Consider the following 23,997-nt stretch of genomic DNA (forward strand, 5'->3'; position numbering starts at 1 on the left):
ACATACCTCTTTAGCGGCGTACATTATGTACTGCTTTTCAACTTATTGATTGTCGCTTGCTTCGACGTGCCATCATTACTATGTAGAATGATGTATTAACATTTAATGGTATCTTTTATCAGTGCACAAAGTCGTCTTCAATGTCTGTTTCATGTGGCTCTCACTGAAATATTGTCATATGCCTGTCTAAACGGTGAAAGCTGTCTTAGCGATAAGCCCAGAACTCTCGTCTTTAGCACAAGGTTTTCTGACGCTCTTATCAAGCTTCTATTGTGATGACACGGCGAATTGCGTTGCTGAAGCGAGTAACAATGCAGCATTTCAGTTCGAGTGCCTGGGCAAGTTTGAACACGAGCTACACTGAGCTCCGCGGACATCACATTTTCAGTGATACTAAATGTGTGCCGAAAGTGCACACCTAGGGGCATTGTGGCGGTTGTGGCGGGTAACATCACTACGGATGGGTAAGGGCACGGCGTTTTCATATCACGTTGTGACCAGTGGCACCTTCCAGTTAGAACTTCGAGCTACCCATTATATTTCACAACCAGACAATCAATCTTGCTTTCGCATTTTCTTTATAAAATACCAACTTCTGCTTTTCGTTGACATCTCTTTCAACAGATCTTACTTTATAGAACTGCCTCTTCTTTCCTCCTATGAACCGTAGTAAAAACCAAACTCACTCTTTAGCAAAGACACCTATTCCTGTGACTTTGAAGCCTAAAACCTCTATCTACGTCAAACCTAATGCCAGTAATGGCTCAAGCATGCATGCAAATATGGTGAAAGAAGGCAAAACAGCTAACCCACCTAGCACCTCCGGAAAGACGTCTGGCAACGCAAACAAACAGAAAAGTTAGTGACATACAATCTATTGATCGAGGCTGATTAACTGTCATTACTGAATTCCGGGGGGGGCCTTGCTAACTACATACCCCTTCAAAATTTAATATATATCTGCTCTCAGAGGGCAATGCACACACTAACAATTGAACAAAATGATTTTCATCTGCATGGCATTGTCACAAATAAAATTTGCATAAAACGTATAGAGCTCTCTTCATGTATGATATCTGACTGCCTCGATGGCTGGTCCACAAAAAATTGTTAATAGGTTCAGTTGGTAAATTTGATAAGTTTCAATCCGTATAATGGACAGTAGCTGTGTCTGTCTCGAGGAAAATTTCACAAAACATGATCAATTCATTCAGTGTTTCAATAAGATCAAGCCGAATAAAATCAGTATTATACAACAAGAAATTGCACGCTGGTTTTCTTGACAAATACGAGCATCAAACATAGCCGTAAAGACATACTTCATCAATTTGCTGGCCATGGACTTAGACTGAGTACGTATCCCAACTAAAGCGCGCTGGAGAGACTATTACTGCTGAAGCTCGCAAGACCAATTCTCAGAATTTACAAAATATTTTCCCAATAAATATAGTTCAGTTAAGTTTCCCCTTAAGAGCTTCTGATAAAGTCCAATACATGCAATATAATTGATTAAAAAAAATTCAAAGATGGAAAAAAAACGATTCAACAGTGCCTTTATCAGACCATACCAATGGTCAAAGTCGTCGTCTGTAGGCAATGTCTGTTTCATTTGGCTCTCCATGAAATACTGTCATTTTATTGGTCGACAGGACTGACCAAAATTTGTGCTTTGGCCTCTGCTTCAAATCCGGTAACAAAGATTCTTCACGCATCTCACCCCGCAACATTGATCCTACCAATGTCAGACCAGAAATCACAGTCAGACGAAACACACCAGTCTTTGGCCATGGATGTCGATACACAGCCTAATGGATCTTCAAATTCACAATCCAGCGCGACGGCCGCAGGCAGCTCTAACGCCGCTGACCAAATTTCGGAAATGGAGACTAGCAAAGAAGCTCAAGTGCCAAAGCCTACGCGAAGAGACATAGAAATGAACAGAAAGCAACGAAGTCTTGCTGAATTTCTTTCAATGATGGATAATTATACACCTGCTGTAAGTTGACATTTGATATAACGGTACGATATAGCTGAATAACAGCTAATTATATTATCGTGGGTAGATACCGGATGCCGTGACGGACTACTACTTGAGCCGAACAGGATTTGACTGTGACGATGTCCGAATGTACGTATAATGGTCATAATATAACGCATGCTTAGATCGTTCAACTTACATGATCAACCAGAAAACGCCTCCTCGCTTTGGCGGCCCAGAAATTTATCACAGACATAGCTACCGATGCCTTTCAATTCTGTAAAATACGGCAGCAGGGAAACCGAAGCAAGCAGGGAAAAGTAAGAATTGTGTTCATAGGAGTCACTTTGCTGATATGGTCTGTAACATCCATTCCTTTTTTTTTTTCGATAGGACCGTAAAACGGTTTTGACTATGGAAGATCTGTCAGCAGCCCTGGCAGAATATGGCGTCAATATCAAGAAGCCGGATTACTATTCTTAAACTGCTTAATGTTCTTAGCTATTTTCCAAGTTTCAGTAAAGTATGACTGTATTTTCCGTTTAAAATGAATGACTATAGCGATCGATTTCATGGGCAAGACAGGGACGTTGTAAAGCATAAGAACAAAAATTTAGCCCTCTTTGTTGTCTCACTCTCAAAAACAATGGCCGCTGAGGATAGCGAACGGCTTGCTCGGCGGCTGCAGGCAGAAGAAGATGAACTGACAGAACTGATTTTACATGAAGCAAAGGACGAAGCTCTGGCTAGACGTCTCCATGAACAATATCAGCTTGAAGCCGGTACCAAATCAGATCCCGAAGCACCAATCTCATTACTCGACAAAACAACTATACCTAATCATACACCTAATTCCGTAACAAATTCACATAATGACATAGACTCTGACGAAGCTCTGGCTCGACTACTGCAGGCAGAAGAAGAGCAAAATGCAAAATCTTTGGTCCATGGCGAAAGATCAACTGAACATCGCTCACCGCCATCGCCCTCCTCGTCTCAGCTGAAATCGGACGAAGAGTTTGCTCGGCTCCTACAGGAACAGGAAGGAACTGAAGCAAATAGCAGCCATCCTGACGAAAAAATCGCCAATGACCTCGACCTTTTTAGTCCTACACCAGATATCCATGCTCTTTTTCAGATGTTTGATGAACAATACTTTTTTGGCATGCTGAAAGTAGTAGAGGTAATTTATGGCCCCGGTAATTCTTTGTATCAAAGGCAATCTGCTAACTCCAAGTGAAACTTGGTCTGACAGCTCAAGTGGTCTAAAAAGATGACACTATGGTAAGAGGTGTTAAACATGTAAGCGGTGTAGAATGTTTCGCTGACTTTACCCGTAGTGCTGGAATCTGTAGCTACAAATCTACTGGACAATGCACTATTTCACTATCAGAGCCATTGCTTCAGTTTCGAACGCGAGAAGATTTAATCGATACTTTATTGGTAAGACATCACAGTGATGTGATAAGCAAATGGTTTGGTTAGCGCATCCATTGACGCATCCAATTTTACCAATTTTTTTTTTTTTAGCACGAGATGATTCACGCGCTGCTTTTTGTAACTGACAACTACACTGACCATGGTATGTATTCACCGGTTCTATCAAATACCGTTCTCCCTTTCAAGGATTACGCTAACTTGCATATTCCATGATAATAGATGGCCACGGACCTCAGTTTTTAATGCATGCGGCTAGAATCAATAAGGCTGCTGGCACCAAAATTACTGTTTATCACACCTTTCATGACGAAGTTAATTACCACCGTACACATGTGTGGAAGTGCAACGGACCATGTCAACATCAGCCACCGTTTTACGGTATTGTTAGGCGATCAATGAACAGACCACCCCAAAAAGCTGACTACTGGTGGGCGCGACATCAAATCCAGTGTGGCGGCACCTACACGAAGATCTCGGAACCAGAGAAGAAGGCTACCACCAAGCAGCAAAAGAAAAAAGAACCAGAGCAGAACCAACCTCGCATAGATGGGTTTTTAAAAAGATCAGAAAGCAGTAGCGCGTCTGATAAAGAGGAAGCAGCAGCAAAAAGACGTAACTTTGGAGGATCTCGCTAGATAACTGGCTTCCGATTACTGTCAAAGAAGAAGACAATTTGGATTCCACTCTACTGGTATTATGAGCATTTCAGCATGTCCGGGAGAGACATATGATAAACATTGTAACTCATATTGAATTCAATTATCTTTAAATCAATACATGGTTATCGCACAACTTTCAATTTTTTTGGTGTTATTGTGAGACCTCCCGACGATAGATATCAATGCGATTGTAAATGTAAGAATCATGCGAAATATTGCTACTGTCCGTTAAAGACCCAATGGCACATTTTCCTTACATTAAAATATGAAGGAATAATCGTTTGATAAGTGCTTGTGGTTCATTCCTGTCAATGAAGCTCACATTAAGTCAAACATCTAAACATTACAGAAGCCACCTGTTTCAATTCCGTTCAATTTGATCAAAAATTTTCGCACATATGGTAATGGTTTCGCCGAGAACAGCAGAACCCTTGGCAAATTAGCATAATCCTCATATCAGTTGGATATCTGGACAAGAGGGCTTCGTGTCAGTAGAAGAAGCTACCGTGGAATATCATACAGTCAAGTCAGTATGCAGGGACCCAAGGTTATTCATGCTATAGTTTGGAACACAATAGCAAAGCATTGACCATAACCAGTGACAAACTACGCTGAAACCAAAGGGAATTTTTTATATAAACTTTGAAACTTGCTTTACCGGTACGCTATCTCCTCTTTCCAGTACTCTCTCATACTTTCCTCAGAATGAGTGTTGCACCCGCACCCGCAGCTGCCCCAGCTGCCGAACCAGCATACGACCCACACAACCCCGATCAGGAGTCCTTCATACAGAAGATCTCTGAAAAATTCACCAAAGAGAAGCCTTCTATCGCAGATACTGATCCGCATCTGCTGGCAGCGCGAGCCCAAGCTGAGAAAAATTACAAGTCGCATTTCTGGTCATCCAGACCTGGATCGGAAATCATCCTTGGTGAGCGGGATCGTGAGATTTTAACCCAAGTCAAGAGGAGAGCGTACTATCTTGATCAAGGATTCCTGTGTTGCGGTATCAGTATTGGACTTGATGGCGTTTTGGGTAAGTTAATAACCGATCGCATCAATATGCAAGTGTAAGTACGATAAAGTTTGACACCTTCTCATATTACAGGTATCATTCCATTCATTGGTGATGCCATGGGGGCTGCTTTAGCAGTTGAACTAGTCAGAACGGCAAAGAGAGCTGATCTTCCTAGCCGTATTGTGTTCATGATGTACCTCAATGTCGTGGTTGACTTTTTCGTAAGTTTAATTAGCTCTATGCCTCTGACAAAGGAAATGGAAAACTGAAATGAGCTTTTTGCAATCGACGACATTAGCTTGGTATCATTCCGTTTTTAGGTGATTTCATTGACTTCCTCTTCATGGCCAACAAGAGAAATGCTGTTATGTTGCAAGAGTTCTTGTTGACTCGTAGACGTGACGAACTACTGATGGAGAAAGGCGAGCTTCCAATGACAAACGCAGCATCTACAAGTGCTGCTGTTCCGGGAACTGGGCAGCCAGCGTTGCATAATGCACCATCCACCGGCGTTTCTTCGCAACCCCAGATGTCATCCAATCCTTCTTACCCGCCTCCAGTAGCCAATCCTGCGAACCCGCCTCACATGGCAGGTGCTTCGGGCACGCCTCAAGTAGCAAGTACTCTTAATCAACCTCAAGTAGGAAATACTCTTAATCATCCTCAAGTAGGAAGTACGATGAACCAGCCTCAACCAGTAAATACTTTGAATCAGCCTCAAACAGCTACAGCCGTAAAGACCTAAAAACGCAATAAGTAATGGCGTATGTGCATATGTGAATAAATTATTTGTTTTAGCTTAATGAAGTTGATGTGTTTATTGTACAAAACTGTTATTTGCTAATCTGTCAGTACATCCTGCAATTAACAATTATTGAGTGAATGACAGAAGATGAAATTGGAGTCGAGTTTGAAACGACTTAGTTGAGGAATCACAGGACATACAAAAAAAAGAAACTGAAATATAAAATAAAAAGAGAAATCTAAAGCTCCATTTCAACGTCCTGCTCCTCAGGAACAGCGGCACCGAACACGACATCAACACTTGGAAGACCACTTGGTGCCTTGGGGTTCTTGACATCGGAAGATTGCAAAAGGGTAGCAGTGGCAGTTCCAGCAGGGACGCTGAACTCAGAGTGGACATAAGGAAGGGTTTGTGGCATGGTGGTGCGGATGGCGCCAGTAGCAGTGATAAGAACAGTCAACTTGAATTGAGCAACGATATCAGAAGCCATAGAGCTTCGGGTTGTGAACAGCGGCGTCACCAAGCCGTGGGTAAGGAGAGCAGGGAGACCAAGACGAGCTTGGTTATTTGACAAAGCACTACAATCCATATGTTAGTTACAATACTCGATGACCTATGTCAACACACATTATATCAGTTATTTTACCTCATGGCGAAGGGGAAGACGGTGTGCTTAGCATTGATTTCGCTGTAAGCCTGTCTGGATGACTTCATCTTCAAAGCATATGACTTGTTGACATTGCGTTGGTAGACCATAGCTTTGTGTTCAGAGTCCTTAACTCTTCCGTCACCGGTAGTAAGAACAATGTTCAAAGAGTACACTTCGTTGTGTTCCAATGTGAATTCACGCTTCTCCAACTCATGTGCTGGCATCTCTGGGTCGATTCGGTTATCGACTTCCTTGCTTGCTCGAAGAACAAATCGCTTCATTTGAGCAGAGAATGTGTCTTGGACTGGGTTGCAACGGAAAAAGGCAGCAGTTTCCGCAATGACTCGGGAAATGTCGGTGCTCTACAGTAGAGAAACAAACATTGGTTTAACACATTGGTCTATAATCCCAGCAACACACAATTATGAAAACTTACGGAAGTTCCAGGCTTCATCATACGAAGGACAGCTTCTTGAGCGTAGTAAGCTGCGGCGATGACATCGGCAGCCTTTCCAGTGACAGGTTGAGAAGGGTCGACGTTAACCACAGTGGTATGTGCGGCAGTTCCGATATAACCATCGATATGAGCACCGAGCTCAACCTTGACAACATCACCAGCCTTCAACGTATATGCTTCGCTGGCAAGAGGTGTATAATATTGGACGAGGTTGTTGACGGTAACGCAGGTAGGAACAGCAACTCCCTTTTCTGCTTCCTTGAACATCTTTGAGGTCTACAAAAAAAAATGAGCCGTTAACAACGCTATAGGTCACCGTTGATAGCCTATATATATTTAAAAGTACATACGTATGCTTGGATCAATTCATCTCCATACCGACAGATCGCAAAAGTGGATACACCAGGAGCGATTTTCTCGAGGACCATGGCCAAAGTTGCTGCGGAAGGGAGATAGTTGTCAGTTCATATTGGAAAAAAAAAAAAAAGGAAAAACCACGGCTAAGGACTAAAACAAGATCCAGCAAAGGTTTGAGTATGGAACATACCGTTAGCAATGTTGGCAGCAATCTTATACTTGGAAATGACATTAGCGTCAGCCAAATCGTTGTCAGCCTCGAACTTGGCTTGAGGGTACTGAAGGGTCAATTCCATGGTGAACAATAGGAGCTTGAGCAAATGAAAAAAATCTTGAAACTGAGCTCTTTTTTTGTGGCTTTGTCTCTCGATGGGACTGCGAAATTTCTTGTCTTCCCTTAATGACTTGCTTGGACCAGAAGAAGCTCAAAAGTCCATGTCCAAGCTCCATTTCAGTTCACATGTTTTTGACTTTGCACTACATCCTTCAGCGCAAATAGCTGCAGCTGGACTCATTACGGGCGATATTGAATGGTAAGTTGGCCTCCGGTTCACCGTTCTTCAGCTCTTTTTCGATGCTTAACGCTTCTGACAGTTATAAGTTCGGACAAAAAGAGAACCAGCAGCAATGGTCAGTCAAACCGACGAAGAAATCATGTCGTGGCGTGGAATTCAGTGAGAGCGGAAACCGTGAGTTATTGGGTATACTTCAGTCCGCCATCATGTATATTTCTAAAAACGCCTTCTCCGCTGCTCTCAGATCTGTATAGCATATCGCGAGACCGATCCATTCACACACTGGATGTTGAGAGTGGAAAATTGGTTCACAAGCATTCTGCGGCGCATGAGTAAGTTTTATTTTGTTCTAGTTGCTTCATGGCGAATTTATGGAATGCGGCTGACGACCAACCCTGTTTTGATGATAGATCGCCTATCAACAAAATACTACGCTTGAATGAAAATCTGATTGCGACGGGAGATGATTTGGGTATAATAAAGGTGAGCGGACTGGAAGAGGCTGTAACCGAAACCATGGTCATCAGCCATCCTAGCATTCTGTATATTGACTTTATAACTTCTCAGATTTGGGATAATCGTAGTCACGGGCTGATACACGATTACCACGAGCACACCGACTTTATAGCGGATATGACGTTTTCCACCGACAAAAACACATTGATTGCCGTTGCGTAAGTTATGCAAGCCTATATTGGTAGCTTTCACGTTGTCTACCACTGTCTAATTTATAATTCTGTCCAACAGTGGCGATGGATTATTATCTATATGGGACATTCGCAAACCTAAACTCAAAGCAATATCGGACTGCATGGACGATGAACTACTATCCGTTGTTACAGTAAAGGTACATTAGCAATCTCTGTCAGCATACATAGACATAACGACTGTGCTGATGCTTTATCTTTTAGAATGAGAAAAAAGTCATAACAGGATCACAAGCTGGCGTACTTAATTTATGGACATGGGGAGAGTGGCAAGACTCTAGTGATCGAATACTGGGTCACCCAAGTTCCATTGATACCATCTGTAAGCTTGATGAAGACACTATATGTACAGGCAGCAGTGATGGAATTATTCGTGTCGTGTCGATTTTACCCAACAAATTTGAAGGTGTGATCGGAGCCCATGGAGAAGACTTCCCCATCGAGCGAATTCGGTTATCCTATGATAACACCTGGCTTGCAAGTTGTGCTCACGACAATTCAGTTCGGTTTTGGGATATCAAGTTCCTGTTTAATAACGTTGATGAAGACGAAGACGAAAATGGCGACCAAAGTGGAGAAGAAGCAGTGTCATCTGAGGAGGACCATGATGAAGTCAAGTCGGAGGCAGGCTTCTCTCAGTCATACAAGAGTGACTCCGGCAGTGAGGAAGACAATTATCAATTTAGTGACCGAGATGACAGTGATGAGGCCGAAAGAGCGCCACGGCGAAAACGACGGATGTTGCAAAACGCCAATGATAATTTCTTTGACGGATTGGAGACGTCCCCATCAAAGGCTGGCCGCAAAATAAAAAAGAAGAAATAGATAGTGCTTACATGAAAGCCGTTTGTTACCGAAGTGTTCAGAAAGCTCTTTGACCCATTTTGATTTATGTCTGCCATTGTTGCGGTCGGCTGGGACATAAATTAAGCATTGCTGGTTTTAAAAGGATAAATCGGGCTCCTATCGTTGTTTACTAGTACTTTTCTATCACTTGTCCAACTCCTCACGAGGACTTCCTGACAAATATACGCAACCTTAGGCTTTGGTATCATCATGTGTAGATACAATGCGCTAATAGGCACTGAATGTTCAGTACAAGCTGCAACCCCAGATGACAATGCCGCCAAAGTCTGTTATACCGCTTGTTCTATCTCAAATTACCTGAAAGGTTTGCAGTTTGTAAATCGAGACACTATATGTATTATCTATGAAGGATTATCTATTTCGTCAAGGTCTGAGCTACTCGAAGATATTAATTCGTTATTCTGTCGAGCTTCTATTTCCCGTAACCTGCGATTTCGTTCTCTTCGTCGCTTGTACCATCCGCCTCTCCGTCTGGCCGCTACAAAGCCTCTCACAAAGACTTCAAATTCGCAAAACCAGCACATCCATTCCTCTGATGTACCATAATCGAACAATAATGATGACGAAGGTAGTAATTCCGTAGCTCTAACGGTCCTTGACGTGGTATTGGTATCTTTTCCATGCCCAGATGCACGAGCAGCCTGAGAAGATTTCTTATTTCTTCGAGGACGGGTACCTTTTGGGGTCATGGAGGTAGCTGTTGGTGGTAATTCGTCAAATCCGCGAGCATCGTTTCGAGACGAGTTGAAGCTCGCCTTTTGTTTCTGACCTGTTGGAGGAAAAAGTTGTGTTTGGCGTGCTGGCATGACGGTGGTGGTGGATATGGCCTGCTTGTCGGATTGGTTGGTTAGTGGTTTTAGTTGGCGGTTGATATTATACGTCGTAGAATGGAAGGGTATTGGGATATTCTTCAAGCACTTCACCAAGCCAATTGTAGATGGGGGTGCATCAGTGGGTAGCGGATCCAATTCTCTAGGTTGAAATGGGCAAGAAAAGTCAAAAGCAGACTCGGGTAACCGGACCTCGTTGAGTTTCTGCTGTTGCTCTGTGCTAAAGTCATGTATGTTGTTGGTATATCTTTGTTGGTGCCTAAGCCGTCGTCGAGATCCGTTCGAAATATGCGGCCGTCGCTCTTCCATATCACTTTTGACTTCATCGCTTCCTATGGTTCGCTTCATCTTTTTGATTTTGTCGCGATGAGGCGCTAGGTCATTAACTGACAAATGAGTTGAGTCTATTATTTCGGATATGACTGATTCGCCAGGCTTGCTCTGATCGGCTTTTAAAGTCGCTAACACCATGCGAGCAGCTCGGTCTGGGCTAGCGATACAATTTTTAGCTGCACGTATGCGGGATGGGCCGAGTAACGAATTATTTTGTATGGCTGACTTTCTATCTTTCCTTCGCCACTTTGGGACTGGAAGAGGAAGGATATGACGAACAGATGGCTTGGTATGTGTATTTAGCCAAGCATAATGGTCAGTGGAATCTGGTGGTAAAGACACCATACTATTAATGGTGTCTTTGTCATCAAAAGTGGAATTTGATAGATATTGTCCGAGCGACTCCAAGCCATTAGATTTCCAAGATTCAGGAGCCATAGGAATAGACGGATAGGCTAAGAATGCATCAACGTCTTCGGAATGGAAGGATATAGGCTGGTTATCTAGAGCGGACCATTTATGGGTCATGGGGGTTGCTGAATAATCGACTATAACATCGTCATTGTGGAAAGGTCGAGACAATACATCAGAAAGTGTTGGACAACCCGGATGTATGATAGCAGCAGAGTGTCCATGCTCTATGTCGTTTACATTCAAATGAAGTATTTTGTCGGTGATAGTGTCGACTTGTTCATCGCTTGGTATGGAGGGTGTCGTAGGTAAGTCAAGCGGAATATCTATGGAGGAAGGTATACTTGGCAAAGCTTTATGCGGTTTGTGAAGATGAGTTGAAGATGAAAGGCTAGAAGGTGGCATATTGGAACGTGGAGATGGGTCTTTTGAACAACGGCTGTTAAGGATGGAATGGTTTCTAGGTGTAACCGGATCAAGATTGCCAGTCAATGTAGTCATTGAATAAGCATGAGGTAAAAACTTCCAAACGATGGAAGCTCGAGGATACTTGAAAACGCAAGCAGAATGGAGTAGTGGAGCGAGGTCAGTCTTCCGTGCGGGATTTTTTTTTTTTTGTAATGGTTGCGACTTTCTTTTTTGGCAGCTGGTGAAGGAGAAATCCCGCCTTCTTTATGAAAACAAGACAATGACATACAAAAAAAAAATACCACTAAACTATGCAACAACGTAGAACTACTGCTTGGAAGCCTTGGCCACCTTGTCACAAAATTTGGCCAAATCAACATCTCGGGTCGATAGGCCTTGGCAGTCATGAGTGGAGAGTGTAACCTCCACCTTGTTGTAAACCTAAGAACAGAAGCGGAGAATTGGGTGGCCAACAGAATGAATGATCAAATCAGTGAAACTCACACTCGAAACCAAAACCGTATCTTACATTAAACCATTCCGGGTGATGATCTACTTTGTCAGCTCGGAGAGCGACTCGCGACATGAATCCGAATGCCTCGTTGAAGTCGCTAAACACATAGGATTTCTTAATGGCGTCGCGATCAGTAACCATGGCCCAGCCGTTGGAATCCAACAGAGGCTTTAGCAAAGTATCACGCTGCGATTCGGACAATTTTGACATGTTTCGACGAAAAAGAGTTGTATATAACGGGTATGAACGTAATATACAAGAGGTAGCAACAAGCATAAGACGAAGGATGGGAGGAAGGGTGGGAAAAATATTTGGCAGTTACAAAATGCTGTAAAAGTACCATAAAAACGTTGACATGCGTAAAGTGAGGATGAGTACGTTAAGCAGTAGAAGTATCTGGATCTGCAGAAGTTGTTGTCGCTTCCTGCAATAAAGCATCAAGTTTGGCGTCCAATTCAGCTGCTCTTGACTCAATGCTGGTCAACATAGATTCAGCGCCATTCAGATCTTGCATGAGTTTGCCAAAATTGAAGTCATCTGTTTCAACAACTTCGACGTTGTTTCCGTTTTCTTTCTTTATGGATTCGCTCTCGTTTCTAGGTGCAGCCATATTGTTTTGCTACTGTAATGTCAGAAAGTGAGATGAATCTTGCTTTGGCAAATACCCAAAACTCAAAGTGATAACGAAATCACGTGACATGCCTCCCGTCCATCATACAAGTGTCATTCTTGTCACATTTGGGAAGCTAACAAGTCTGCAGCTTTTACCTAATACTTCTTAGTTTGTGGAAAAGTGGGGAAAATGGAAAAATTTATGATATGTGTTGTCATATCATGACACCAACGCAAAAACCACTTCTTTCTCATTTCAGGTCCCGAATGGACTCACTGAGAGGCTGCTTTCTACTTGCTTAACTGCACCAAAGCAAAGCTATCGCCACCCCTGCATCGCATCACCCATCATTGAAGCAAAACTACGCTTATAATATTTTATTTGGAACTTACTGTGCTCCGTATTTTTAAAGAGCTTGATACCAATCTATGTAAAAGCAGTGCCGCTCCTATCTAAGGAACTGCTCGTCATCTTTTCCTGATGATACCTTGTAGAGCCTCTGATCAACAACCAAAGTTAATAGTGATCATTGTGTCCATCAAAACCAGCAGTATATTTGCTACCAATTTATAACAAAAGTTGCTTCGAGGGGTTGTTCTAACCTGTTGTCGACTACAAGAGAAGATTGATTTTATTAGCGAGAGAACGCTGTTAGTCCAAAGGAAAGCACGTTGAATTATGACAAGCGCGGTCATAGAAAAGCCACGCTGTGCTACATGCAAAAAAAATGCTCCTATTTTGGCTGAAATTTTTCTAAAGCGTAGGAAGTAGTCTTCTTTCTTCTTACTAGTTTGCTTTTTTGGGACGATGACAACTGCCGAGCCTCAAGTCGATCACCATCATATAGACCATCCGTCCGTCAAAGGCGCTGTAACGCATTACACTGACGGAGCCGATGAACCTTCTCACGAATACTTGTCGATGTTTGCTCGCGCTTTCGAAAAGGTAACCTCTACCCTGCCGTGCATCAAACGTATTAGCAAATACCACTGCCCGTAGTGGTTGCTTAGACTGCACCCAGATCTGACATCAATGCCAACACTACTTTTTGTTTTTCTGCAGGTTGAGAATCTCTTTCGGTCTAACTCGAATGGGTTTATGACGGTTCATCAGATGAAACAATGCCACGACGACTTCTACTTACAGGGTGGTGATACACAGGCGAAGACAACTGTCTCCATAGACCGGATATGTAAGTTGAAGGATCCTTGCCACTGCATGGCGCCTGTTGGATTCTAACCATCTTTTTTAGCCGCCGCTGCTGCTTGTGAGGCTTGGTATTCTTACGAACGACATGCTACATTAGAAAAATTTGGTACGTTTGAAGGCATTGCGAAGGAAAAGATAGAAATGAGTATGGTATGAAGCATTAGTGAACCTGTCGAATTTAGATGATGATAAGCAAAAGTCCATAGACTATATGGTTGGGTTTGCAATGGCAGGCAAGTAATCGATGTGGCTGATTCGTTGGAATAGGTCATGATTTCCATAACTTACTCGCTACAAACACTTTTACACAGAGGCTATCAAGTTATTCGAGCAGTTGAACAATAGGGTGAGTATGCCTTCCTACAACCGGTACAAAGCTCTTCTCATGGACTTAAACAGCATTTTCCTTTGGGTAGCATGCGACAGCAGAAGAACGGGAACATATCGCCTCAAGTGCAGGAGCTCACGCAAAGGCCTATTTCGAAGCAAACTCCAGTTAGACTATGTATAAATATGGTAGCTGCCTGTGGTGGCAAAAAATAATAAAGTAATTAAACAACAAAGATGGCGAGTGGATTTTGGTGGCGAGCTAGACGACTACGGCTATCGAACATGGCACGCTGCTGATACTTATACTGGTGGTAGAGACTGAATTATGTGAATGTTAGTGCATCCACTGTAGCAACGCTAATTAGTGAAATTCCTGTTTCCGCATCGGATCCTCAATTAGTTGAACCGATATCGCTTGTCAGATTTTGGCGGGATACATACTACATCAAAATTTACAATCTTCGATAAATAGAGCATTTAGCCTTGTCGTAATCTCGGCGGATTGGTGGTACGCACTCTATTCTTAACGAGCAGCATTTAGAGGATGAAAAATATGTTTTTGGCAAATCTTCATATTGAGAGATCTATATAGTATACTTATTTTATTGTAGCGCTTGTGCGGAGAAGGTATGAGTAGGAGTCATACGCGAAGTATCTGGGATGGTATAAGACAACTTTTAGCCGGAGCGGACTCTATCGGTAGCAGGGCATTGAGTAAGAAGGAGTATTCTGATGAGGTTAGAAGTGTAAGGCCTAGCGAGGAAGACCACCCGGCCGCAAGTAGGTGGATCAAGCTTGGAAACAAAGTTGAAAAAATAGGCAAAAGAATTTTTCATGTATACTTGGTAAGGATGAAGTTACAGTCGTCTTACAAATCCCCGTTTTATCATCCCACTTTCGTTGGCTAAAAGGGAATAGATAACTTTGCTCATGTTTCTGGATGTCAAAAGAACAAGCTTCAACGAAGTTCGACTCTGTATACCTTGGGATAAGGTTTGAACAAGCGACAGCCATAAAATTCAAATTCACACAGTACGTATATAGATGACGGTGTTTCGTATATCCAATGTGAAATAATTAAGCGTTATAGATGCGGCAGAACTCTCTATTTTGTATATGGCAATGTGGAGGATGGGCTGAAATTGCCTGCGGACGTAAAACGGAGGCAAGCGGCCAACCCAATCAAGCTTTGACATAGGATACACAAGCTTTTGGTGAGCTTGAAACCAATATCAATGAGTTTATTCGCACCTACCCAGGCTGAAGCCAACAGCGTCATTGTGGCTAGTTATCAACCATACAAAGTCAGGAAATATACACAAACTTTCATGAGTACATTATTGTGGGCGATACAACTTGTCGTGGACAAATTGTCATGCTCGAACACCTAGAAAGCACATTATGGTTTCGTATGACAAAATGACTACAAGGTTTGCTTCTCACCGTTCGTTTAGCTTCTCCATCCGCACCTGTACAGTAGAATCCAACTGCCCATATTTGTGTACATTCATACCAATTAGCTGCTTCCCTCAGAAACATTTTGGTGTCAAAGGTTCACTGGCACATTCGGAGATAAAGCCGATGCTTAGGCAACATTTTGAAAATCATTTTTAATTGGCTTATGGGCCAGGTTAGTCACATGGACGAACCCTTTGGCGAAACTAACTTCTTGACAGGTCCTCAGTTTTCTAGCCAGCTTTAAGTAACCAAGCCTCTGACTATGGCCATATTACGACAGTTTCTATCAATTTGAGTACGCAAGCTCTCTTCCTGTATGCGATAGACCTTCCCAAGCTCTCGGCAAGGTTTCATCGGAGATTAAAGGAAAGGCAAACCTTTGATTCCCTTTCTAATTTTTTTTTTTTTTTCGTGACAAGGTGCCTCTGAGTTTTGAGATTTTTTTTTAATGTTCTAGTTCGCAGCAAGGACTCTCTTCTTCCTTTTCCCCACACTCATACCCTTACCCTCTGATTGAAATATGTTTTCATCAGAGAAAAAGCCTGAAGAGACCGTTGACGATGCCGCATCAGTCTGTAAGTTACACATCTTTCATTGTTCAAACTCGGTAACCCCTCTCTCAATTTGTTTGTTGTACTAACTGGGCAAATATCCGGCTTCCACAGATGACACCGAGAGCATAGTTTCTGATCTTAGGGCAGAACGCCCTGGTCAAGGTTCTTCCTTCTGGGCCTATTTCAATATTGTATGCGTTGTCGCTGGTACCGGTGCTCTCTCTCTACCTTACGCCCTTCGACAAGGTGGTTGGATTGGTCTTTTTATTCTCGGCCTGTCCTGGTTGATGGCTTCTTATTGTGGTATCATATTGATCAGATGCCTGTATGCCAACGGCAAACGAAGACTAGACTCTTACTATGATGTCGGTAGAGAGGCATTTGGTCCTATCGGCGGCATTGTAATTTTCTTCTTCAACGTCATTCTATTGCTTGGTGTTTCGATGTTGTATGTCATGCTTTGTGGATCCAACTTCAGTTCAGTCATTCTCAAAGGGACCTCAGCAGAGCTGACTCCTGCTATCTGGAAAATTATCTGGGCTGCTGTCATCGCTGTTCCTTTCGTCTTCTTCCGATCCATGAAGGAAATTGGTATCTTTAGTGCCGCTGGTGTCGTTTGCACTTTCATCTGCGTCGTCATCGTCGTTGCTACCGCTGTGAACGATCACAAAACAAATCCCGTCGCTGTCCAACACGATTCGGTTATTTGGGATCAATTTCCTGTCGCTCTTAGCTCCATCTCTTTCAGTTATGGTAAGCTCCCTCTGCAGTGAATTTTCTTTTCTACTTTTGAACATGTAGTAACCATTTTATTTTACCTTTAGGTGGAAACCCAATTTATCCCGCAGTCGAAGCAAGTATGAGACGACCAAAGGATTGGAACAAGGTTGTTTTTGGTGGTTTGTCCACTTGTATGGCCTTTTATTTCCTCTGTGCTGTTCCTGGTTACTATATCTACGGTGATACTGTTCAATCTCCCATCTATGCGTCATTGCCAGATTCTGCCGCCAAAACCGCCGCTGCTATCATTATTACCATCCATGTCATTCTAGCCACACCACTCCTTGTCACATCGCTCGCGCTTGACTGTGAGAGGATGCTTCACATATCTGAGGAGGAACGTGGAAAGTGGATGGCAACGATACTCCGAGTCATTTTTAGAATCATCCTTATGGTTGTCGTCGTCGTCGTGGCCATCTTCGTGCCATACTTTGGTGACTTTATGTCCATGCTAGGTGCTGTGGCCAACTGCTTAATTATCTTCGCTTTCCCTGTCATTTGTTATCTCAAGCTTACTGGCATCCGAAACAAGCCCATATACGAACTTGCCTGGTGCTTCTTGTGTGTGCTGCTTGGTCTTGTCGGTCTGATCTTCGGATCCTGGCAAGCTGGTGAGGCTCTTATGGCAGATTTCCACCCCGCTGCTACTGCTGCACCCTAAATAGCTCTCCTCCGTGTATGACTATAGTTATTTAAATGTAACATATACAATATCAAAAGACAAGTCTTTCTTTATAAAGAAATATAATCTGTACGCTTACCTCCTAAACAGCAAACTTTTTTGTTCCTATTGAATAGTGCAAAAGTCAAATTTTGTGTACGATAGTATAACTGACCATGGCATACAAGTGGGCTCGTCATACGTTGCTCTCTAAAAATACTGGACTTTGTACGCAATCAATATGCTGACATAGCTGCTCTCCTTTACATGCGACAGTGTGTTTTTGAGAACGAGTGGTCGAAGAGTCAAAAATCAGACTTTTGATGTCCGCCAGCAGTACTTTTTTTTTTTCTTCTGAATTCACCTTAAAAAGCTCATACACGACACCCCTCTGTCGACAACTGCCATTCACTGTAGAGTGACATATACAAGTACCATATTGAATGCACTTTTGAAGAATAAGCGACTATGCAAATGCTAACTCCTCTTCCATCATTGCAGTGGATTCCTCACTTGACAAGCGTCGATACCATGATTCCGGCAACAGGTATCGGGGCCACAAGCGCACAGATCGCTTTCGGCGAGATGTCCATTCAGAACACGATGCGTACAGAAACAGGTAAGGATATAAGTTTGGTGATGGGAACTGAAGCTGTGACCTTTCTTTTGGACGGCTAGCTGTTGGGTTAAATACAACTTTGGCCACGGCAAACTTAAGGGCAGGCCCATGTTTTTGTTCCAATGTTGCCATTTATGAGGCTGACTGTGGCGCGATTTGACTAATTTGCCTCCCCTCCCCCTAATTTTTTTTATTTCATCTTGTCTAGCTATCCACATCGCAATCGTTCAAAATCGCCACGCAGCCATCCAAATAGCAAGTATGAACGGCGGAGAAAACATGCAAAGCGTTCACCTGAAAAACGATCTCAACGAGATCGATCATATGCCAGTGGATCGTCAGGAGGCTCAGATAATGATGGAGACCAGGAATTTGAAAACGAGGAAGAAGATCGGGAAGATTATAGAAAAGGAGGATACCATCCTATTCATATAGGCGACAAGTTTAAAGATGGCCAATATACAATCATTCGAAAATTGGGCTGGGGTCATTTCTCTACCGTATGGCTAGTCAAAGACAATAGGTGAGATACCGTCCATGCCATAAAGTACTCTTTGCCAAGCCGTCGTACTTATCGCGTTGAAACGATGTAGTACAGATCGACATTTCGCACTGAAAGTGGTCAAATCTGCCAAACATTATACCGAAACCGCATTAGACGAGGTCAAGCTATTGAAAACAGTGGCGGAAAAGAACCCGACTGCCATTGGACGCCAACATGTTACTGGAGTTTACGATGATTTTATGCATAACGGCACCAATGGGACGCACGTTTGCATGACATTTGAAGTTCTTGGTGAAAACTTGCTAGCGTTAATCAAACGGTACAAACATCGCGGCATACCGATTCATTTGGTCAAGCAAATCGCCAAGCAAATGCTTTACGGCTTGGATTATCTTCATAGGGAGTGTCACATCATTCATACGGATCTTAAACCAGAAAATGTTTTGATGTGTATAGATAACGCAGAAGAGCTTGTACGAAAATCAGCCGCACAAGCCGCTGCCACGATCGAACCTGACCGAATGGATGATCATGTAAAGGAAAGACCACGATACAGTGATCCCGAGCGATCTCGTGACGGTCTAAGCCGAGGACGCAGCCTCCATCGCCATGACCGAGTGCAAATGATAGCTTCTCAGCCACTCTCGTCTGACACGGAGAGTCGGGATAGCATGGATCACCGCGGACGGCCCCACTCAACAAAAGGCGGCCGTTATAGAGACCAGTAAGTCCTCCAATCTGTCGTATGGAGTTTCTCAAAGACAAGGTTGCTGATAGTTTTGAACATTAGAGCTATTGAAGTGCCTTATTCTTTGGACCTTATTAATATCAAAATTGCCGATTTGGGTAACGCTTGCTGGGTCAATCATCACTTCACTGAAGATATTCAAACTCGACAATATCGGTCTCCGGAAGTTATCATTGGTGCCCCTTGGGGACCTGAAGCAGATATTTGGAGCTTTGCTTGCATGGTAGGTTCTATGTGGTGGAGACTCCACATCGGAAACCCCTCTCCGTAGCCACATTTGACGGTTTTAAAGATGGACAGGCTAACCCAACATTTGTCTTATGATGATTGACAGATGTTCGAATTGATCACTGGAGATTACTTGTTTGACCCTCAGAAGGGAGCAAGACACAATCGTGATGATGGTGAGTGCTATTTTATTGTATTAAAAGTAAAAAGATCCCACCAACTAACAAGCCATTTTTTGTGTGTGGCTAAGATCACCTCGCCCAAATGATAGAGCTGATAGGCGATATGCCCCGTTCCTTTGCGCTTTCTGGCAAGCGAAGCCAAGAGTATTTCAATCACCGAGGCGAGCTGAGGCACATTAGTCGACTCCGGCATTGGGGTCTTGCCGATGTACTACATGAAAAATATAGCATGCGTAAGGAACAAGCGCAAGACATTGCCAGCTTTCTACTACCCATGCTTCGATATGAACATCGTGCCAGTGCTCAAGAAATGCTGGACCATGCGTGGCTGAGAGCGTAAACCTCCATGGGCTGTGTTTGATATTGGGGACCCAACGTAATTTCAGTGACTGGTCATCGGCGAAGCAACAATCGTAGCTCCATTTTTTCCACTCTTGTCAATTTTCTGAACTTTCTATCGTCCCATTCCGTATCAAGACATTCTCTTTCCCCTTCATCCCTCTCACATTTTGCAAATATAATGCCAAGTGCTGCCAGCTTGGCAGAGAATGGCTTACCATCTTCACGAACAAAAAAATCTGTAGATCTCAACATTGATGCTATTATGGATACCAATGGGTCCCCCAAGCCGCGGCAAACAAAACCAGCATTTACTTCATCCATGTACAACAATCATTCTAAAAAGCATGACCATTATTCAAAACCATACTATTACAATCAATATGGCACCAGTCAAAAGCGACTCTACCAACGCTGGGCTCGTCTCATAGTGGTTGTATTGGCTATACTGCTTATTCTGTCGTACCTGCCTTTCTTTACTTCTGCACCAGCTCAAACGTCTACTCCCCCTGCTTATGAACGACCTCGAGACCAAAAAGCTCCAGCCTTTGCGCCAGTTGAGCCGTCGGTCCGAGATCAAATCCTGTTGTATCGTATCATTGGTAACGATTTGCCACCGAGACACAAGGAAGGTCAGACGTTATCGAATCTTGCTTTTATCCTCCAACATGAACAGAGCTTTCCAAATACTCGGAAAATCTTTTTGCTTAATCGGATTGTGGATCCTGTGAATGAAGCGGCCATCATTCGATTATTAGATGAATATAAAATGGAATATATTCGAGCGCCTTTTCATGAAGAGGACTACGTCAAAATGGATTTTCGACTAGAGGACTTCCCGGAAAAAGACTTTCTTCATTCGGACGATTACATGCATTTCTCTAAGGTGGCGAAATTACGCACGTTGGATTATACGTATCATGACAAGAACTTGTATGCCATGAATAATGTAAGTGATATTTTGGCTGTACGATTGCGACATTGGTGGACCGCCAAAAAAAACATTAGAGCACGGATTTAGTAACACTTATTTTTGGCTTGTTTGTTTTCGTCTACTTCCACCCCATTTAAAGAATGGTGGACGAAACACTGCCCTACGACATGCCAAATCTTTATCCAATACCCGCTGGATCATGCCCTTCGATGGAAACTGCTTCTTGAGCGTCAATAGTTTCCAAGAAATCCGATCTCAGCTGGAGCGCTATGGCCACAATACCAAGTATTTCGTAGTCCCCATGACCCGTCTACTCAATAACTCCGTCCTACTGGATGGCATGGATGAGAAACCAAAGACCCCCGAAGAGCCTCAGCTGATATTTAGGTATGACAGTGAAGAGGAGTACAATCCAAACATGCGCTATGGTCGGCGCAGCAAGGTAAGCTTTGGAGAATATGATCTCAGAGTGACACCATGGGGTGTTGGTAAATCAGCAACGTGCGCACAATACTGATCATGTTTTTTTTTTTTTTTTCCAATCGATATAGCTTGAGCTTCTATGGCGTATTGGAGCCTTGGAAAATCGACGTTCCCTTAACCGACCCGTCGTACCTTGGGAGGCAGAAGAGCGACCGTACAGCAAGGACAAAGGCAATTTCAAAACGGTTGGATGGGTATTTCGATTATTCTCTGGTAATCCCCAGCAAGAGGAGAATAAGAAAGAAGCTACTTCCATTCGAGCCTTCAATCGCTTGCTCGCTATTCAAAATTATTTGGATGCTTTAGACGAAAAACTCGCTCGCCGTACCTTCCGACAAGAACATCTTTTCTTATTCAATGAAAACGAAATTGCACAGATTCGATATTCGCTTTGGAGTGGTGACCCGGATGTTCGAAAGATGGTCGATCACATTGAAGCGCGTGCCAATACTATTTTAGCGGATATCGAGGGGCGGTTTGCGCCAGAAATAAGTCAGCATCCTGGGGAACAAGATCAACGTGACGACGATGCAGGACATAATGAAGACCCACTGGCAGCAAGACAATTTTTAAAACCCGATTTTGTTGTCAGGAATGAGGGAACGGCCCAGCCTCGTAACATATCAAGTGATGATCCAAACTTCCTTGGCCCACTTGCCGACAATGTGACTGTATTGGCATTGGCGCGATACTTCGTTGGCAATGAAAAATATGGACGATGGGCAGCTAATCTTGTTAGAGTTCATTTTTTGAATGAATATGCCATCGATACGCAAGAGGAATATAACATGGCACGCGTCATACAGGACAAGGGTCATATGTTGGACTTCTTATCAGATCAAGGATACTCGTTCCCAAGTCTGAATCGTGTTCCTCGTATTGTTCCCAAGTATGGCAGCAATCCCATCCCGATACCTCATGATTTGACCAAAGTCAACCTAGCCCCTTTTCTTGACGCCATACGCATTTTACACAAGACGCAAACCCTCACGCATAAAGAATACGTTGAACTACAATCCATCGCCTCTGAATTTTTGGAGTACCTTGTGAACTCGCCTACTGGAATTCATCTTGCTCAACTTCCCGATCACCGCAGTGTGCTTTACGATTTACAAGTGGCAGCTTTGGCGACGTTCACCGATGACTTGCGACTCTATTTACGAGTGGCCAATCGATGTCGTATGAGGATTGGCAAACAGTTTTCGTCTGATGGTTCACAACCGTATGAAATTGCCTTTGCTCAAGCAACCATGCCTTTGCCGGGCACTTCAGCGGATTTCGACAAACTCAAGTTTCATTATGAAACGCTCAATCTACAATATTGGACACTTCTTGCTCGTGCTATTCAAAACACGGGTATCAGTAAGGATATTTGGCACTATGCACCGGCAGGCGGATTGCGGTTGTCTCGGGCCGTGGCTTTACATGGAAACAGCGGAATGACACCTCGACTTCGTCCTCTTTTACATATGGCCCACGCTGCTTATGCATACAGTAGCAAAGATCATGATACCCGAAACATGATGAACAGCGGTGACTACGATGCTCTCAAGAAGCGATTAAGTCAAGTAGGTAGTAAATGGGACGCTGCAGCCATCGACCAGAGTCTCAACACCGACCTTTCCGACCAAGATGGTTCCAAAACGAACTTTGGCATCCCCGTCCTGTGGATGGCAGGGATTGCTTAGACTTTCCTACAAAACCCCCCAACCCACTCACCGTTGTCAATGTTGCCTATTTTTCTCCTTAAATGTGCCACACTATAGAATTCACTTCACACAACCTTCTCATTCTCTTTGACATTCTCTCCATGCATCCCATTCACTCATACATTCTGGTATTGCTATTTCTTGTTTAATTGTTCTTTTTTTTCTTCTTCTTCTTCTGCTTGTTGAGTGTATCATCAACATAACGCAGCTATTTTGCTTCCGAAAAGCTAGTAATAAAGGATACAAAAAGGAGCGACGATGGAAAAAGAAACGTAACCATGAAAGACAATTAGGATTTGTACGAAAAAAAACAAAATTAGCTCTATGAAAAAGTAAAAAAGTGGGAATATTTTTATCAATATCCCAAGAAGCCATGACCGTTCTAACGTGGCTTTGAAAAAGCCCAGGTACGTTTCTTGCTAGATTTAGAATTGGAAGAGGATAGCAGCGAAGGTGAAGAGGACGATGTTGTGTTCAGAGTGGATTTGGTCGACCGTTGACCAGGTGGGTTCGCGATAAGATCGGCCATCATGTCAGGGTTACTGGAGGTGCGTCGCCTGCCTGCCTTCATACGCAGACTCATTTTGAAGGATCGAGAAAGGCTCTCTGCTTTGGATGAAACATCGGAAGGCGCCATTTTCTTGCCTGCCGTCAAAAGGTCTTCGTCCGTCACCTGTAGGTTATCATCCATGCCGGTCAATATCATTGAACTGGGTCGAATGGAAAACGCTCGACTGATGGGCGGCATAGCTCCATG

General features: G+C 43.3%; 10 protein-coding genes across 10 annotated transcripts; 7 read left to right on the forward strand and 3 right to left on the reverse strand.

The window, feature by feature from the left end:
- Positions 1–1,694: 1,694 nt before the first annotated feature.
- On the forward strand, positions 1,695–2,530 carry K450DRAFT_231233 (uncharacterized protein). The gene is made up of 4 exons (XM_051587385.1): positions 1,695–1,996; positions 2,064–2,128; positions 2,190–2,298; positions 2,372–2,530. The coding sequence occupies exons 1-4, from the start codon at positions 1,739–1,741 to the stop codon at positions 2,459–2,461; spliced, it is 522 nt and encodes a 173-aa protein (XP_051446803.1). The 5' UTR covers positions 1,695–1,738; the 3' UTR covers positions 2,462–2,530.
- Positions 2,531–2,584: 54 nt separating this feature from the next.
- Positions 2,585–4,217, forward strand: K450DRAFT_231235 (uncharacterized protein). Its single transcript, XM_051587386.1, has 5 exons — positions 2,585–3,161; positions 3,234–3,262; positions 3,319–3,421; positions 3,509–3,560; positions 3,638–4,217. The coding sequence occupies exons 1-5, from the start codon at positions 2,625–2,627 to the stop codon at positions 4,051–4,053; spliced, it is 1,137 nt and encodes a 378-aa protein (XP_051446804.1). The 5' UTR covers positions 2,585–2,624; the 3' UTR covers positions 4,054–4,217.
- Positions 4,218–5,877: 1,660 nt separating this feature from the next.
- Positions 5,878–7,622, reverse strand: K450DRAFT_278871 (uncharacterized protein). Its single transcript, XM_051593310.1, has 5 exons — positions 7,494–7,622; positions 7,297–7,385; positions 6,926–7,222; positions 6,487–6,851; positions 5,878–6,418 (listed from the first exon to the last, which is right to left on the reverse strand). The coding sequence occupies exons 1-5, from the start codon at positions 7,597–7,599 to the stop codon at positions 6,079–6,081; spliced, it is 1,197 nt and encodes a 398-aa protein (XP_051446805.1). The 5' UTR covers positions 7,600–7,622; the 3' UTR covers positions 5,878–6,078.
- A 36-nt stretch (positions 7,623–7,658) lies between these two features.
- K450DRAFT_231241 (uncharacterized protein) lies at positions 7,659–9,444 on the forward strand. Its single transcript, XM_051587387.1, has 7 exons — positions 7,659–7,836; positions 7,898–7,992; positions 8,063–8,150; positions 8,229–8,301; positions 8,386–8,492; positions 8,566–8,665; positions 8,730–9,444. Exons 1-7 carry the CDS (start codon positions 7,673–7,675, stop codon positions 9,348–9,350), a joined length of 1,248 nt encoding a protein of 415 aa, XP_051446806.1. The 5' UTR covers positions 7,659–7,672; the 3' UTR covers positions 9,351–9,444.
- A 1-nt stretch (position 9,445) lies between these two features.
- Positions 9,446–11,529, reverse strand: K450DRAFT_231244 (uncharacterized protein). The gene has a single exon (XM_051587388.1). It carries the CDS (start codon positions 11,465–11,467, stop codon positions 9,734–9,736), a length of 1,734 nt encoding a protein of 577 aa, XP_051446807.1. The 5' UTR covers positions 11,468–11,529; the 3' UTR covers positions 9,446–9,733.
- Positions 11,530–11,660: 131 nt separating this feature from the next.
- On the reverse strand, positions 11,661–12,262 carry K450DRAFT_231245 (uncharacterized protein). The gene is made up of 2 exons (XM_051587389.1): positions 11,904–12,262; positions 11,661–11,815 (listed from the first exon to the last, which is right to left on the reverse strand). The coding sequence occupies exons 1-2, from the start codon at positions 12,162–12,164 to the stop codon at positions 11,702–11,704; spliced, it is 375 nt and encodes a 124-aa protein (XP_051446808.1). The 5' UTR covers positions 12,165–12,262; the 3' UTR covers positions 11,661–11,701.
- Positions 12,263–13,964: 1,702 nt separating this feature from the next.
- Positions 13,965–14,333, forward strand: K450DRAFT_231261 (uncharacterized protein). Its single transcript, XM_051587390.1, has one exon. It carries the CDS (start codon positions 14,063–14,065, stop codon positions 14,219–14,221), a length of 159 nt encoding a protein of 52 aa, XP_051446809.1. The 5' UTR covers positions 13,965–14,062; the 3' UTR covers positions 14,222–14,333.
- A 1,653-nt stretch (positions 14,334–15,986) lies between these two features.
- K450DRAFT_185631 (uncharacterized protein) lies at positions 15,987–17,605 on the forward strand. The gene is made up of 3 exons (XM_051584419.1): positions 15,987–16,073; positions 16,164–16,805; positions 16,877–17,605. Exons 1-3 carry the CDS (start codon positions 16,019–16,021, stop codon positions 17,491–17,493), a joined length of 1,314 nt encoding a protein of 437 aa, XP_051446810.1. The 5' UTR covers positions 15,987–16,018; the 3' UTR covers positions 17,494–17,605.
- A 248-nt stretch (positions 17,606–17,853) lies between these two features.
- Positions 17,854–20,205, forward strand: K450DRAFT_231267 (uncharacterized protein). The gene is made up of 7 exons (XM_051587391.1): positions 17,854–17,924; positions 17,995–18,112; positions 18,321–18,635; positions 18,706–19,341; positions 19,408–19,588; positions 19,700–19,769; positions 19,844–20,205. Coding segments are annotated over exons 1-7 (1,593 nt in total). The 5' UTR covers positions 17,854–17,923; the 3' UTR covers positions 20,116–20,205.
- On the forward strand, positions 20,133–23,421 carry K450DRAFT_231272 (uncharacterized protein). Its single transcript, XM_051587392.1, has 3 exons — positions 20,133–21,063; positions 21,188–21,490; positions 21,600–23,421. The coding sequence occupies exons 1-3, from the start codon at positions 20,296–20,298 to the stop codon at positions 23,217–23,219; spliced, it is 2,691 nt and encodes an 896-aa protein (XP_051446812.1). The 5' UTR covers positions 20,133–20,295; the 3' UTR covers positions 23,220–23,421.
- The last annotated feature ends 576 nt before the right edge of the window (positions 23,422–23,997 follow it).

This window comes from Umbelopsis ramanniana (genome assembly GCF_025399195.1).
Source record: "Umbelopsis ramanniana AG unplaced genomic scaffold K450scaffold_13, whole genome shotgun sequence".
In the NCBI taxonomy this organism is placed as follows: domain Eukaryota; kingdom Fungi; phylum Mucoromycota; class Umbelopsidomycetes; order Umbelopsidales; family Umbelopsidaceae; genus Umbelopsis; species Umbelopsis ramanniana.